The sequence below is a fragment of the Perna viridis genome, chromosome 13 (assembly GCF_037379345.1).
Source record: "Perna viridis isolate PV_CMFRI_1.1 ecotype Kerala chromosome 13, ASM3737934v1, whole genome shotgun sequence".
Classification (NCBI taxonomy): domain Eukaryota; kingdom Metazoa; phylum Mollusca; class Bivalvia; order Mytilida; family Mytilidae; genus Perna; species Perna viridis.
In genome coordinates, this window is record NC_142457.1 from 25,152,382 (window position 1) to 25,168,381 (window position 16,000).

Below are 16,000 nucleotides of genomic sequence, written 5' to 3' on the forward strand. Positions count from 1 at the left end.
TCAATCTATATTTATTGGTACTAGAATTCCTTACTCTTTCTCCGTTGTCTAGTTAACTATCTTTGGATATTCATAAGATGATTGCAATTTAATCAATTGAAGATCTATCCCCCGAACAGTCATTGTATGTGCTGTAATCAGTCTGATTAAATCTCTTGGCGCAGCTATTTTTTCCATTTGAAAACTTATTTGTCTTCTTTACAATTATGATCTCTTTAAGTTCTTTTCTACAGGTGCAGTATTAATGGGGGGAAAAAAGTCATTACAAATTAAATAAGAAAAGTTAAAAGATTTAACTTTATGTATGAAACTGCATGCACACAGATAATATGGGCAATAACTTACAACCTTTTGTAGTTTTAAACAAGAAACCAGTGTTATTTTGAAATCTTCAAAAATAGGAATTAAGTATTAGAGGAATACTACACTCATCTTTTAAGACATATTCATCTTTAAATCCGAATTTGAGACCAAAACTTTAAAATGACACAAATGATAAATGATATTTAAGTGAAATTTAACCCATGGGTGCTTTAATTTTTTCCATTTAAAGATGCATTTTAATAAATGATTAATGCTGTCAAAGCTTATGAAACCCTGCATAATGAAACTATATCTTAATCTTTTTCAGCCTTTACATAAATCTACCTAAGCAATGAATCAAAGATTGATCTTTGTTCTTTTATCTGTGATGATAGTAGTTTATTTTATGCTTAAAAGATGGTAAAAAATTTTGGTGAAGATGTGTGAAAAGGATTTATGGTAGAAAGGTTGTTAATGTATTCTGTTTTTCATTTTAATGATAGATTGAAGATGTGAACTTCAGATATGATCATTTCTCTTTGCCCCATCATGTCAAAAGTCACTCATTTGGATTTTGTTTCCAAAAGAGAACCACTTAAGAATCATGCATGTTTACATGTATACCTTCTGCTACTAAAGTTAAGGTAAAATACTAAATAGGTGATGAATCTCTGCATGATTCTTAGACTGAACCACACTTAAAATGATAAATTTCTTGTAAATTTACCTCCAAATTAACATAAATTTAGACTGAACCACACTTTAATTGATAAAATTGTCTTGTCAATTGACCTCCAAATTAACATAAACATTAACAACTTGATTGTTACCCATGTCACCTCGATGAAAGCAGGTCAGTAGCCTGTCGGTCACACTTTTGGGGTACCTACTTCATGTTATCTATAACTGAAAAGTATGGAACCAATATTATTCAAACTTTGCTCTGTATACATATTGAATATGTGCACCTCCTTTTATGGAGACATTTGATTAATTGTTAACATTTTTAACTTTTTTTTTGCCACTTATTTATTGTGAGTGGTACCTATTTTGTATTTGTAGCACCAATATTTTTTTAGTTATGAACTGTGTTTAAGGTGGTACCTAACATCATCTTTCAAATTTATTTGGCTCGATTAATTTTATTCAGTGTTTTACTTTGATGAAAGAAGCAAAATGTATAAATTTCAAGAAATTTTAACCGCATGTTTCATGGTGATAATTTCGATGAACATATAGAAGCTTCATCAACAGATTTTTTTATCACTAAGATGCTTTTAGTTTGATATCAGAATGTCACAAAATAAAACATTTTGCTGATTTTCCTTTTACAGAGTTATTTCCCTTAGGTGTTGTGTATCCCTTAAATACATATTGAAGATGTGCACCTTCTGTTATGGAGAAGTTAGATATTTTAGCAGCTTTTAGCAAATTACCCTAGGATTTTATTTCTCACACTGTCCTTTTTTAATTTTCTTACTTGGGAACAGTTAGATTAGAATGGGAAGCTTATCTGCTTTAGGGAAGATTGCAGTAAGGCCATGAGTTAATTTTACTTATCTCCCTTTTTAGAGGAAGAATTACCTTTTACCCCACGCACAGTTGTTCCAGCTACAGAGTTGACTTTTGAAGATCACTATGAGAAAATTGAAGAAGTTGGCAAGTAAGCAAATTTGCAATAGTATGACATCTATAATGCTAATTCAGAAATGCAAGTAATTAAGCTCATTAACATTTTTCAATTTTGTTCTTTTGATTTGAGTTTTTTTTTTTAACTGCTGAGAAAAATTGAATAGATTACAAAAATGCTATCAGAAGCACTATGACAACAAGATGACAAATAAGATCAGTGGCAAATTGAATTTAATGGGTAAGTGTTTGCCATGATGACAACAATCTTAAAATTCATCTATTTTATCAACAAAAAACCCCTGTATGTAGATTTGATGCTAAAAATTTGATGATTGACAAATTCTACACAAGTTTGGTAATGACACCAAATAGATAATTCTTCTAACTATGAATTATACTAATGTACACAGCCAAATGTGCCACACATGATAATCATATGGTGCTCGATTCATATGATAATCATATGGTAATCATATGACAATCATATGATATTGAATATATGATAGTCATAAGATTATCATATAATTCTCATATGGTAATTTTGGCTTAAAAACATATGACAATCATATGTTTGTGAAAAACATAGGATTATCATATGATAAACATGTGATAATCATATGTATACCGAAACATATGATTATCATATGGTGCTCGATTTATATGATAATCATATGATGCAAACCATATGATTCTCATGTGTGGCACATTTGCCTGTGTACCTGGAAGTAGCAAAGTGTATTATGCTGTTTGAGGGCCAGTTGCACTCTGCCTTGTGGTGTTATGGTTTCCTCATTGTTCTTTGAAGACCCATGGATGTCCTTAAGTTGACATTTTTCATCCTAGTGTGCTTGTTGTCTCTTTGACATATTCACCATATCCATTCTCGTTGTAAATTCAAATCAGTCCATGATTAAGAATGCTTTCAAGATAAAAAATGAATGAAGAATGAGACTTAGAAACCCTATCAGTTTTAAAAACTTAATTCGTCTATACCTGCTTTGCCTTACGCCTTTAAATGTAATTATCTTATTTCAGAGGAAAGTTTGGATTTGTATATAAATGTTTCCACAAGGAGGAAAAGAAGGTTTGGGCAGCCAAAGTGATCAAGTGTCGGAAACATGATGAGAGGCTTAATGTGAAGAATGAAATTAGTATTATGAATGAGTTGACTCATCCAAAACTGTTATTGTTAAGGGATGCTTATGAAACTCCCCGCTCCATGGTTCTAGTAATGGAATAGTAAGTATTGATAGTTTGATGTATGATTTGCAAGCAAGGCGACCTCATTATTGTATTGAAATTGGAAAAAAAAATATTTGAAAATGTTTATATATGTGAAACACATGTTGAAGAAATTTTGATGATTTCTGAAAGTTTTTGCTATTTTGGATCTAGATTCCTGTGATCACCAAATTTGTTCTTATTGTCATACACAGGCAAATATGCCACATGTAATAATCATATGATGCTCGATTCATATGATAATCATATGGTAATAATATGACAATCATATGATATTCATATGATTATCATATGATTCTATTATGGTAATTTTGGCTTGAAAACATATGACAATCATATGTTTGTGAAAAACAAGCAGTTATCATATATGTGAACCGAAACATGATTACCATGTGGTGCTCAATTCATATAATAATCACATGATGCAAACCATATGATTCTCATGTGTGGCACATTTGCCTGTGTACTGGTTTTTAATGTGATGTTTTGACAAAAGCTAAATCCATTTTATTTAAACCAAGGAACAATACAGTACACAGGAAATCAATTCACTTTTCATAATTTTTTCTTTTTAAGGATGTTTGCTCCTTAGTTAAAGTGTTAATCAAGGAATTCATAGGCTTATGAAATCTTTTAAGGTCTTTCATGCTAGAACATAATTTGAAGGAAAAAAATGAAAAGTCAGTGTGCTCGTCCTTGAGATATGAGCATTTGAAATTTTGAAAAAATATAAAAGTATGACCCCCTCCTCATTGGTTTTCAGTAAAAATGGCCTTGTACACGTCAATTTTTTTTTTCTGTTAACAGTATTGGTGGAGGAGAATTGTTTGACCGTGTGGCAGATGAAGACTTAGAATTAACAGAGCGTGACTGTGTACATTTCATGCGACAAATTTGTGCCGGTGTAAGCTACATGCATGACAAATCTATTATGCATTTGGATCTGAAACCAGAAAATATTCTATGTGTTCGTAAAGACAGCAATTTAATCAAAATCATAGACTTTGGCCTTGCACGCCGGTATACACCAGGTGAAAGTTTAAAGGTCATGTTTGGGACCCCTGAGTTTATTGCACCAGAGGTTGTGAACTATGAACAGATTGGGTTACCTACAGATATATGGAGTCTGGGAGTTATTTGTTACGTTTTGTAAGTTAACATCATTGAAACCATTATTCATATAAATATGTAAAATTTTGAATTTTAGTGATGACGTCACTATGTTATATATATTACAAAGTCAAGACTGTCTGATTTTATGTTCATGATTTTTTGTGAATACAGTGACACTTGTTTGGTATGTACAGGTTTGAAATACTTAAAATTTTGAAATGATTGCATATATTTATTATAGTAACTTGTTCACTTCAGACACAAACAATGTATTATTTACCCCCATCCCCACCTCGACTTTAAGTGGGGCTTTATAGTGATAGGGGTGTCATTTCTTCCTTTTGTCTATCCATTCTTCCATTCTTCCGTTACACAGAGAGGTACCCATCTCTTATTCCTTACTCCTCTTACATTACTGAATGGAATTTCATGAAACTTTCACAGAATTTTTATTACATAAGGAAATTCTACCTTTCATATTGTGATCAAAGCCTATTGACCGTGTTTCTAATAAAGTAGAGGGCGCTTAACCTACCAGTGCACCTGGTCCATGCTCTCAGTTTTTAGTGGAGTCAGAGTTGCTCATTTGCTTCTGTTACTTTGTATGTATGATTTTAGTTACTTTATGTTGTTTGTTGTGTATGTCTGTTTTCCATGTCTGGTCTTCGTCCCTAGATTACATTCTTTTGATTACCGCTATAACCTTGGTTCCCTTGATTACTCTTTCCCATTTAAAACATGTCAACACTTTCTGAATTTACAGAACATAATGCAAGTATATAAAATACAATCATTGAAACTGTAGGGACTTCAATATAAGATTATGTAAAGATTTTTTTTGGCAAATTAGAAATTGAAACCAGTCTCAGCTCTACTTCAATCCAAAGCAAGGGTACTTAGGACGGCTGACTCAGCACTCAAAGAACTGACTTATGTAATCTCATTTTAATGATATTTACAATACTTTTCAATGATGATTGAATGATAAAGTTTTGTGTACGTACAGTTTTGAGGTCCAATTTTATCTGAAAATCAACAAAATAAGGTACATTCAGTACGTGAGGTGAGTGCACATTGTACTGAGAGCATTTGGAATTTGAAAATAAGTACCTGTAGGTGCAAAACCAAACAGAGTTGTCCCTCTTTAGTCAGTGTGGCTTATTATTGTTTTTTATAGTTACACAGGAGAAAAACTTTGTATGCACTAGGCGGAAGAATCTATCTGGACATTGTCTGATCCGATTATAGAATTATAGCTAAACTGGTTGAATTTTATACCATTACTTCTTTCCTTAGCTCCTGTCTTTGGGTAAAAATTCTTGTTAGAGTTTATGTTCTTTAGTTATAGTAATATCTAAATAAAATTCTAGTGCCACCTGGTGGATTGAAGTACTTTTCATTGTGTAAAATACAATTTTTGCAAATAATTCACAAAGAAATACTCTTTTTCTGCATTCAAGGTTATTTTTAGTGTAACGGAAATGGCCAAATAGTTCAGATTGAGTTACTGCCTGATACTGGTAATTTTCTAGTATTTCGTTTTACAAACCTGTACAAACCTACCTTATTATTTGATACCCTCTGGGGCAAATTAAGGAGTTTGAAGGGAAAAGGGGGTCCTGGGGAGAAGGTAGTGAACAAAGTGAAATTTGTTTGTATCTATTTAAAAAAAAAAGTTTTTTTGCTAAAAAAGAAATTATTGGGTGCCAAATTTCTAAATCTGACAGACGTTTGCTTAGTTGAAGTTGAATATGCTTATGAAACCTAATGTGAAGATGTCATATAATATTTTGTTTAAACAGATGCTAGCTTTATTCAGGGGCTTACTTAAGAGTAATCAAGGAAACCAAGGTTATAGCGGTAATCAAAAGAATGCAGTCCGGGGACAAAGACCAGACATGGAAAACAGACATACACAATAAAGAACATAAAGTAACTAAAATCATACATACAAAGTATCAAAAGCAAATGAGCAACTCTGACTCCACTAAAAACTGGGAGCATGGACCAGATGCACCGGTAGGGTAAGTGTCCTCTGCTTCTCTAGAAATACCCGCCCAGTTGCTCATTAAAAGTCAAGTCTGGGGTAGACAAACGAGGAAAGGAAAACTGTGACATGCCATTACATTTTTGTTACTTTGTTCACTGGCTATTTATGTGTTAATTAACACAGTCTGACTTTCTTAATTTTTAGATTGTCAGGGTTGTCTCCCTTTATGGGAGATTCAGATGGAGAAACCTTGTCGAATGTTACTCAGGGAGACTTTGATTTTGATGATGAAGCTTTTGATGAAATCTCACATGATGCCAAGGACTTCATTGAAAAGTGTCTTAATAAAAATATGAGGTATTTTAGAGCAAATGTAGTTATTTGGACAGTCAAAACAAAAATCCTTAAAAATGTGACAAATTTTTAAATTTTTCCCAATTTTTACTTCATGTTTGGTTAAGGTTTTGTTGCTTTCTGCCTAATATGGCAATGATTTCCAAGGTTCATCAACTGAAGACAATAACCAGTAAAAATTCTGTTTAGCGCGGGTTCATGATTCAGCAAATTTTATATTGAACATATATATCATGATTACTGATGAAATGTCGTGTAAAAGCAAGAACTCATTTGGAATCACTGATATGGACTATTCATGTGGCCACAAGTAGACTATTTAGAAAATATTGATAATTATGGTATCAGAGCTTGTATAGGAAATATCAAATTAGATCCATTCTGGTTCCATTTGGACATAGATTTTTACGATTTACTAATCAGAAAATTTAAAAATATGTTTGGAACAAACAACTTGTGTAAAAAAAGGAACAGTTTACACAATAATGTTTTACCCAACTAATAGCTAAATCTTCTCTTTATAATTGTTACTGTCTTGACCATATAGCTGTGATATTGTGATTTCTTTTTTTCAGGAAAAGGTTGACTATTTCTGATTGTGCAAATCATAAATGGTTAGCTCATTCTGAGCGAAATAGCTCTAAGAAGTTACGACAGAGTCTTCGCAATCTCAAACAATTCATGGCTAGAAGGAAGTGGCAGGTATAAAAAACATACCTTTTGGATATAAAGTACAGCTCATGTTTATTTTACAGTTATCACACCTTCACAGTGTGCAAAAATTATGGATATAAATTGTCTAAGAGATTCTATGATCAAAAGAGGCTAAATTTAGCTTAAACCTGCTCACACTGGGCAAAGTTTTAGCAAAAAAATATAACCTTTCTGTACAACAAGAAGGCAATATTCATTTTGAAGAGAAGGGAGGGGATATTTTTTTTTAAAATCCTTCAAAAAAGAATTAGTTAATGAATGTTTCTGTTGTCTTTTGCCTTAATGATTTCTGCCATTAATTAATTTTAAATATAGAAATAACTGAACCGCTTTGTAAGCTTAGCAATGGAATTTTATCAATATGAAACGACAATGAACTGTATGGAGTGGAAATTGAAAATCCTCCTGAGCTGTACTGTATTTACATATTTACATGCTCTTAGAAATATTTTATTTTATTTTTATTTGAGTCCAATATATTTTTTTGTTCACAAAGGTAAGTTGGAGACCGTATCTCAAACTCCTTATTTTAATGCATGCTAAGACTGATAGATCTGCATTTTAAAATTTACTTTGATATTCAATTGATTTTATTTTATGAGATGATTTTGGTCTGAAAGACAAATTTTGATTTCTTGTGCAATAGAATTATTTTCTCAACCGAGGGAACTTGAAACCTCAATGAGAATTTAATTAAGAAAACTTGTTGTTTAAATTTTAAAATTTACATCTTTTTAACTGGAAATCAGAATTTGTACAAGTTGGTCAAGCATGTAGAAAATATAACAGGAAGCAGTTCTTGAAAGCTCATTTCTAAAATGAAAGGTTTTCATTTTTCTGAGATGTTTCTCTCAGAGAAGATCTGTTACTATTTAGGTTTTCTATCAGATTCACACACATTTGTTTATGAATCACTAAAACCTGCTGGTCTAAAAGATCCCTTTCCATTTTGGAATGTCTTAAATTAAAATGCTTAAAAGTTATGAAACTTTTGATTATGAAAAGATTTCAAATAAATACAAATGGAAAAAATTGTACTGTACATATCTTGCAGTCTAAAAGAATTACTTTTAATACAATAATTACAATATTTAATACATAGATAGCACTGATTTAATGATTGTTCCCAGTGTAATTTTTTTTTTTTTAGAGAATTCACATTGTGGAATAAATTTGGAAATTTCACTCTCGCGCTTGCTCCCAACAAAACGTCACAACACGAATGTCAGTCCGCCTTTCACAAAATTTTGAATTTGTGATGAAAATAACAATGAATAATGGAGGAAATCTATATAATAAATAGGATGATCAGTTGGTTATCAGGAATAACCAAAATATTATCACTCATGCCAAGAATGCATTAATATTTAACGAGTGCGCGGAACAAGTACGGCACACTCCTTAAATCTAGGTGTTCTTCAGCACTCATGACCATATTTTGGTTATTCACTCTTTCCAATGAATTATCCTATTATTCTTGGATTTTTGTTTAGAAATGTGCTTTCAGTTCCTACTATGCATGTCTAGTGTGAGCTATGGAGAAAAAGGGTAGATTAGCATGAATCAGTTATGATTTAATGATAAGTGATTTGTCAGTAGCTCTTTGATAAAAATATCGGGAAGATTGACATTTTTCATTGACAAGATATGCAAGAAATACTTAATGTGTAATGTAAGGGAGATAACTAAAAGTAATAAAAATCATTATGCATTGTAAAATATCTTTGAGTTTTTTTTTTTTTTGTAGGTTTTAATTAATAAACTAAATATTTAAGACTGGCGATGCCTGCAGTCCTAAAGACTCTTAGAATTGTGTAATGTTTTTTTTTCTTTTTTTTTTCTCACTTTAGTATTTAAAACTTAACTGTTATCATGCAGCGCTGGAACTTTTTTATTGTTTCACTGTAAAAAATTTTTTTATCAGTATATGTTTTATTTTGTTTAGGTTGTGTTACCTTTCCTGAATATGTTAAATTCTTCCCTCAGGATAAAAATTTGAAGATTGCTTACACAAAATGAGACTTTTTTTTTTTTACTGTAAACACCAATTAAAATGTTGATAATTAATGTCCAAGAATCAGGTAGTGGTACACTTAAAAATCATGCAGGGAGTGGTAAACATTCATTTGTTAAATAATTTGAGATATGAGGAGAGCTATTGACATTGACATACTTACTTGCATGAAAATTATTTACTGCAGCTAATTATAGAATTGCAATTCAATTGTTTGAAACACAAACAAAAAATTTACTATTCAGCATGCCCATTCACGTACTGCAGTACGTTTTTCTCGAATAATTAAAATAAATCAGGGTCAAAACTTTCATACATGTACATTAACAATATGCTATTGCATTTCAAGCTTGGAATTTTGGGTCTTCCGTTAGTTCCATCTTCTGGAACAGATCATCAAAATACATTGCCATTGAAAGTTATATTAAAATAACATCATAAGTGAAATATTAGTCAGAATATGTTTGGTAATTTGTACCCTTAAAAATTCTCTGTACACCAAAATTCAAAGGTCAGGAGGTGCATGAACCCCAGATGCAAAAGCTAGTTTGCATGCTGACATTGTTATTTTAAAAAAAGGGTCTCAGGAAGCATAGAATTTGTTTTTAATTAAAGAACCTGAATTTCTATTTAATAGTTTTCAGAATTCTCTACTTCTATTTACACATGTATAACCTTACATTAATCTGAAACCCCTATTTTATCTTTTTAAAAAAACAAAAAACAAAAAAAAACAACAACAAAAACAAACAAAAAACACACACAAACAAGACACCTAAATGTATGTTTAATTTACTAGGTTTAAATGGTAAGTTATTATTATGGTTGTAGAATAAAACCAGTCATCAAAACTTGATAATGTATAATTGATGGGGACAATCACTTCCTGTAGCATGGAATTTTTGTGGCATACCATTTTTTCTGCAACAATAGAATATGGAAAAATAATTCCAATGAAATTTATGTTTTACACTATGAAACTTGTTTTTTCACTATCAAAAAATCAAGAAAATTAAGGGGGGTAGACCTATGGTAAGAGAAAAAAAACTCATGAAATCAATGATACGTTTGCATTGCAATCAATTTCATCCAAATGCCTTCAAGCTTTCAGTCGAAACAGAAGGTTACTTAGATGCTTACATAATGTTTAAATGTAAAAGCTATATCTGAAAGAGACTATTAGATAACTCAAGGTTATATATGGGAAAAAATTGAAATGTTATAGCATAAAATATGGTTAGAAACTTATAAAAACTGAAAATGTATAACAAAAATTTGAATCAAAATATAGTAATAAATGACAAAAATTAGTCCAGACAATATAAAAGTCTTGAAAATGAAATACAGAAACTTATGACAAAATATGTCCAAATGAACTTTGGTCTACTTTCTGAGAGAAAAAAAATTATATACAACCCTGCATACAGAAATGAAAAGTTTGATGACTGGTTTTGTGGCTTTGCTTTTCACTGTGTGTAATTACTAGATATCACGCTACATGTATGGCTATTTTATTTTATGTGTAGAAAATGGGAACTGCTATACGGGCCATAGGTCGCATGGCAAATTGGCAAAAGCAGCGTGGTGATAGTGACTCACATGATAAATCACATGACAGATCTATAAATAGTACTAGTGACTCCGATATTGCTTCACAGAGTGACTTGTCAGTAGTATCATTGTCAAGACCACCTTCGCATGGGAGATTGGACTCCAGGGGAGATAACCAAGACATCTCAGATACTACAGAAACAGATGAACAGGACGAAGAAGTGTTCCATGAGACCAAAGATGACAAAATTTCTTGTGAAAGTGATCGATGTGAAAATTGCGAAAATAACAACAAACATTTTAAAATGGCTACACACTCAGAGTCCTCTTCACCTGCAGAAATTACCAAAGATATGTTGGATGTCGAAAGTATGAAAGGTGACGTCGTTAGATTTGATGTAACTGTGGACGGGAGTCCTTGTCCTGATGTACAGTGGCTTCACGGACCAAATATAATCAAGGAAGACACTACACACTCATTTATTCAAGGGAAAAATGGGATTTGCTCTCTTGTTATACGTGATATTTGTAAATCTGACGAGGGGGAATATACTTGTAAAGTTACGAACCTATCAGGTGAAGATAGCTGCTCTGCTGAATTGTTTGTGTATGGGGACAATGCATTTTGAATTTTTGAATTTCTAAAATGTTCTAATTCAAAAGTGAAGCAATATTTTATGCAGTCATTTGTTACTCACATTTTGAATTATTTCTTCATGACATTTTTATTTCAACTACAGGCATGATTTATTGTTTTACTTCTGGAATTTTTGTTTATTTATCAAAAGTATCTCACTTTCTATGGTAGCTCACTAAGCATAGAATTTATTTTTTTCCAAAAATTAGCAATATTGCTAACTTTTATGTTCAACGTATATGTGAGTTACTGCAATTTTAAGAGTGTTTTTTACGATTATGATAAACTACATAAATGTTATGAAACAAGGGTAGAGGGCAAACAAGAGAATTTGTTTAGGATAGTTGAAGTGTATGTGGAGTTTAATTTTATAACTGAATTTTGTTTGCTTGCACCGACACCAATTTATATTTCCTACATTTGTGTTAAAAAAAATATAAACTATAATTCAAAGGTAATTGTTTTTAAGCAGGTAGACCTAAGGTATTGGATGCTACTCTTAAAAATCATTGAAACATTTGTATTCAGCATTTTACATCAATCTTGTGTAAGCATCGGAGATTTCATTCTGTTTCATGTGAAAGCTTGAAAGGCTTTGGTGAAATTGAATATGATACAAACATATCCTTGATTTCAAGAGTTATGTCCCTTACGCCAAGTCTACCACCTTAAAAACTAATATAAAAGTAAAATGCTTTCATTGGTGTAGATTATACCCAAAATTTCTTGAAGATAGATTTTTTATAGTTTTTTTTTTTTTTTTTCAAAGATGACTGAATGATCACAATTTAGAATTTTAATGTAAAAAACCATAGGTCACCAAATTTGATCTGGAGATAACTGAGCATCAATAAAGCCAGCTTTTTATTACATTTTATATGGGATTCTGTAAGGAATTGTCCTTCATCATTTACTATTAATTATCTAAGAAGTCTGGTTGATAAAATTTCGTATAAATTTATATAAAGAACAGTTTACAAATGTTCTTTCATCATTCAAAAATAAATATAGAGGTCACCGATCTCTTTTTCATGTAAAATAAAAAAAATAAAATAAAATTCCCATTACATTTCTATAGAACATTTTTCAGCCAATTATCTCCCCTTTGTTAAGTTAACTTTGGTTGAAAATGTATTGAAACTTGATATAAAAAGATTTCAAATGTCTGGTTTTGACAGTTTTAACTGTACAATCTAACATCGCAATACATGAAGGATCCTTCTTCAAGTTTATTTCTGATCATAATGATTTTTGTTTGTTTTAAAGCAAAGTACAGCATTTTATTTTGTGTTATTTTATTCCTAAAAGAAGAAATTTCTTTTATTATATTTTAAAATTTATTTTTAAGCTGTTTCATTTTCATTTGTTTCATGTTTCAATTTTTTATTTTTTTTTTGTTCAAATCATTTTTATTCAATCCAGTTTTAAATTATTTGATCTTATACAAGAATGTACATGCTCATCATTAAATGGACATGATATGGTAAATGTATATCTGTCAATCTGTTCGTTCACATTTTGTACAATATTTTAAATATGCAATGAGGGTTTTTGAATAAATTTTATGCAGTGTTTACCTCCATGGACAAAAATACTTATTTTTTGCCCCTGATAATTAGTCTCAAAGATATTATGTTTGAAACTGAAGAAAAATGGGGAATGTATGTATCATTTACTTTAAAAAAAACTATTCAATCAATCAATTTGTATTTATTAAGCAACTGCAGACACTCTTGTTTTAGGGACACAATCAAAAAGATCCTTAAAAAAACTTGCCTTTAAACAATCATTATACAGTCCTTGAACTGATCCACGCAACGATTTGACAGATCAATGACTGTTGACTGATTGATTGCTGACCGATGACCAATCTGATCACAGTTTTGTTATGTAAAATGATGTAAGATCTGTTTTAAATTAAAGAAATGTAAAAAAATGTATAAATTAATGTTTATATCTATTACATTATGTAAATATGTTTAAAATTAATAAAGAAAACAACAAAAACAGTAAAATACATTGACCGCTCTGTGGTCACATGATGCAATCACCAGTTAAATGGATTGACTTGACGGATGGATGACTGACCAGAAAGTGATCGATGACCGATCACAATTTTTATTGCACCGATCGGTTCAAGTACTGTAAGTAGGTCAGAAATGCTACCTTCAAGAGATAAATCTGAGAATCTAGGTTTTTAAAAAAAGTGAATGAAAGATTTTAAGGTGTTTGTACACGTGTAAACAAAAATATGTTTAACAAGGTGCACATGTAAAGATGATGGCCATTCCACTGCCAATGTAGAAAAACTGCTTGACTATTATGCAGGGGTCTTCTTTCACATACAATTGTAAAATTAATTGTTAATTATGACAATAATAATATATCAAAGTACATTTATTGTGGTGTCATAACTTATGACTAATTTTACTCTTAGGAATTGCAAGATCAGGAACATATGTCAACACTGTCTTTACCTTATATACTCCAGACCTTAAGTAGTAGTCTTTGTAAGAATCATGCAAATTCTGTAATATGTGTCTGCTCTTAGGAAATAATCCACTTTGAAATTCTAATATAATCTATTGTATTTTAGTGTCATTTACAGGTTTATCTCCCTTAATTTTGAATTCTACAGCACATTCCATATAATTTTTATTTCCTAAGAACAAGAGTTATATGAGAAGCCACATGTTACTTTCTCTTTACTATGGCTTTTTAAACATAATATCAAAAATAAAAATATGTAGGCTTTCCAACCACGAATCACATTTATCATGATTCTTATGTGTAGTTCTCCTTAAAACAGGAGTTTTTAAAATATCTTTTGGTCTTTAATGTTCATTGTCCTTGGTGGTTTATTTGTCTCATACATGTTTTTGTCCATGGATGTACTCATTTGATATCCCCCATGGTGATTGACACTTCAGTTTTTTCTGCTGTATTTTCTTATATGTTTGACTGATGGTTATAATAGTACTTCTACACAAACTGTATTATATTGATTGTGCAATTTTGAGTTGGTGTTCATATACGTGTGACATTACATATTATATATGTTTAAATCACCTATGCACATAATTTATATTGTTTTAATGGTTGCATATAATATAAAAATGTTTGCATTGTGTATACACATTACACATATATATATCATTGTTTGCATCAAATGCAAGAAGGAAAAATAATAAAATGAAAAGATAATACTTAGTTTTATTTTGCTGTTTGAAATAACAAACGAGAAGCATTAACAAAACTCACTGGAATAATTTTCACATAAAATTACACACTGATGTTTGTGTCAAAATGAAGAAAAACAAATCATGATATACCAGGAACTAAAGCATTTAATATGATTTTACATATTGGATTAGTATTAGGTGAGTATGTGGGGAAAATTTTGGTCCTTCATCATAATACCAAATATCGGCCAAAAAAAAAAACATCGATGAGTCAACATTGGGAAGATTCATATACGTAAAGGCTAAAAACCACTAATTCCACTTCCCATAGGCTTCTATGCTAATTTCACAATATTCAATGGCTTCTCTGGACTTTACCTTAACTTTAACCTGCAGATGACTATATATCAGCATGATTCTACATATGTCTGCTCACAATCCTCAGAATGGCATGTGGGGTTAGCAGACTTGCAGTGCAGTACTGGTCACCGGAAGTGAAGGGTCTATAAATAGCATGGGAAATCCCAGTGTTTTCACAAGATAGGGGTATATTTAAAAATCATTATGGAGATTAGGCTTCACATCACAAGAAGCAAAATGCACCTATAAAATGTACAGAAATGTTTTTCCTTTCAGAAACTGTTTAAATTTTTTAAATAAGATGAGAACTTTTTTCACAGCACTATGAGGAACAGGGGTAATTTCTGCATAGGACTATTTTTGCCTACGTTCCAAATGCTCATTGGTTGAATTGGTGGTCTGTAACCTAAAAAAACATGGCCTAAATGTGAACACATGAAACAGAGACAATCTATATACACAATGTAGCAAACTGAGTAAAAACTGAAGATAAGGTGAACAAGACATCACAAAAAAAAACTGAAAAAAAAAACAAAACAAACTAAAGCACCAGCAGTATGAAGTACTTGAGGTACCTAGTGTAAGGGACACAACTCTTACAAATCATTGGAACGCTTGTATTCAGCATTTTACATCAATCTCATATAAGCATCAAAGAAACTTGGATTGATTTCATTCTGTTTCAAATGAAAGCTTGACAGGCTTTGGTGAAATTGAATATGATACAAACATATTTCAAGAGTTATGTTCCTTACCCTAGGTCTACCTCCTTAAGTGCTGGAATCAGTAATAATCAGACAAACTTGAACAGAGTAATCAAGGGAACCAAGGTTATAGCGGTAATCAAAAGAATGTAACCCATAGACAAAGACCAGACATGGAAAACAGACACACACAACAAAGAACAC

The 16,000-nt window shown here is 31.1% G+C and overlaps 1 protein-coding gene across 8 annotated transcripts in view; it reads left to right on the forward strand.

Annotated features, from left to right (window-relative positions):
* LOC148600081 (uncharacterized) overlaps positions 1-14,754 on the forward strand; it is a 103,896-nt gene extending 89,142 nt beyond the window's left edge. For 7 of the 8 annotated variants that reach the window (XM_088558052.1, XM_088558054.1, XM_088558053.1 and 4 more), the window contains 6 exons: positions 1,876-1,966; positions 2,971-3,174; positions 3,985-4,326; positions 6,485-6,637; positions 7,210-7,336; positions 10,889-14,754. In XM_088558052.1, coding sequence (XP_088414178.1) covers positions 1,876-1,966; positions 2,971-3,174; positions 3,985-4,326; positions 6,485-6,637; positions 7,210-7,336; positions 10,889-11,542 — 1,571 coding nt within the window. In that variant the 3' untranslated portion in view covers positions 11,543-14,754. The remainder of the gene's footprint in view (positions 1-1,875; positions 1,967-2,970; positions 3,175-3,984; positions 4,327-6,484; positions 6,638-7,209; positions 7,337-10,888) is intronic. The other variant, XM_088558055.1, reaches the window with a different exon arrangement.
* The last annotated feature ends 1,246 nt before the right edge of the window (positions 14,755-16,000 follow it).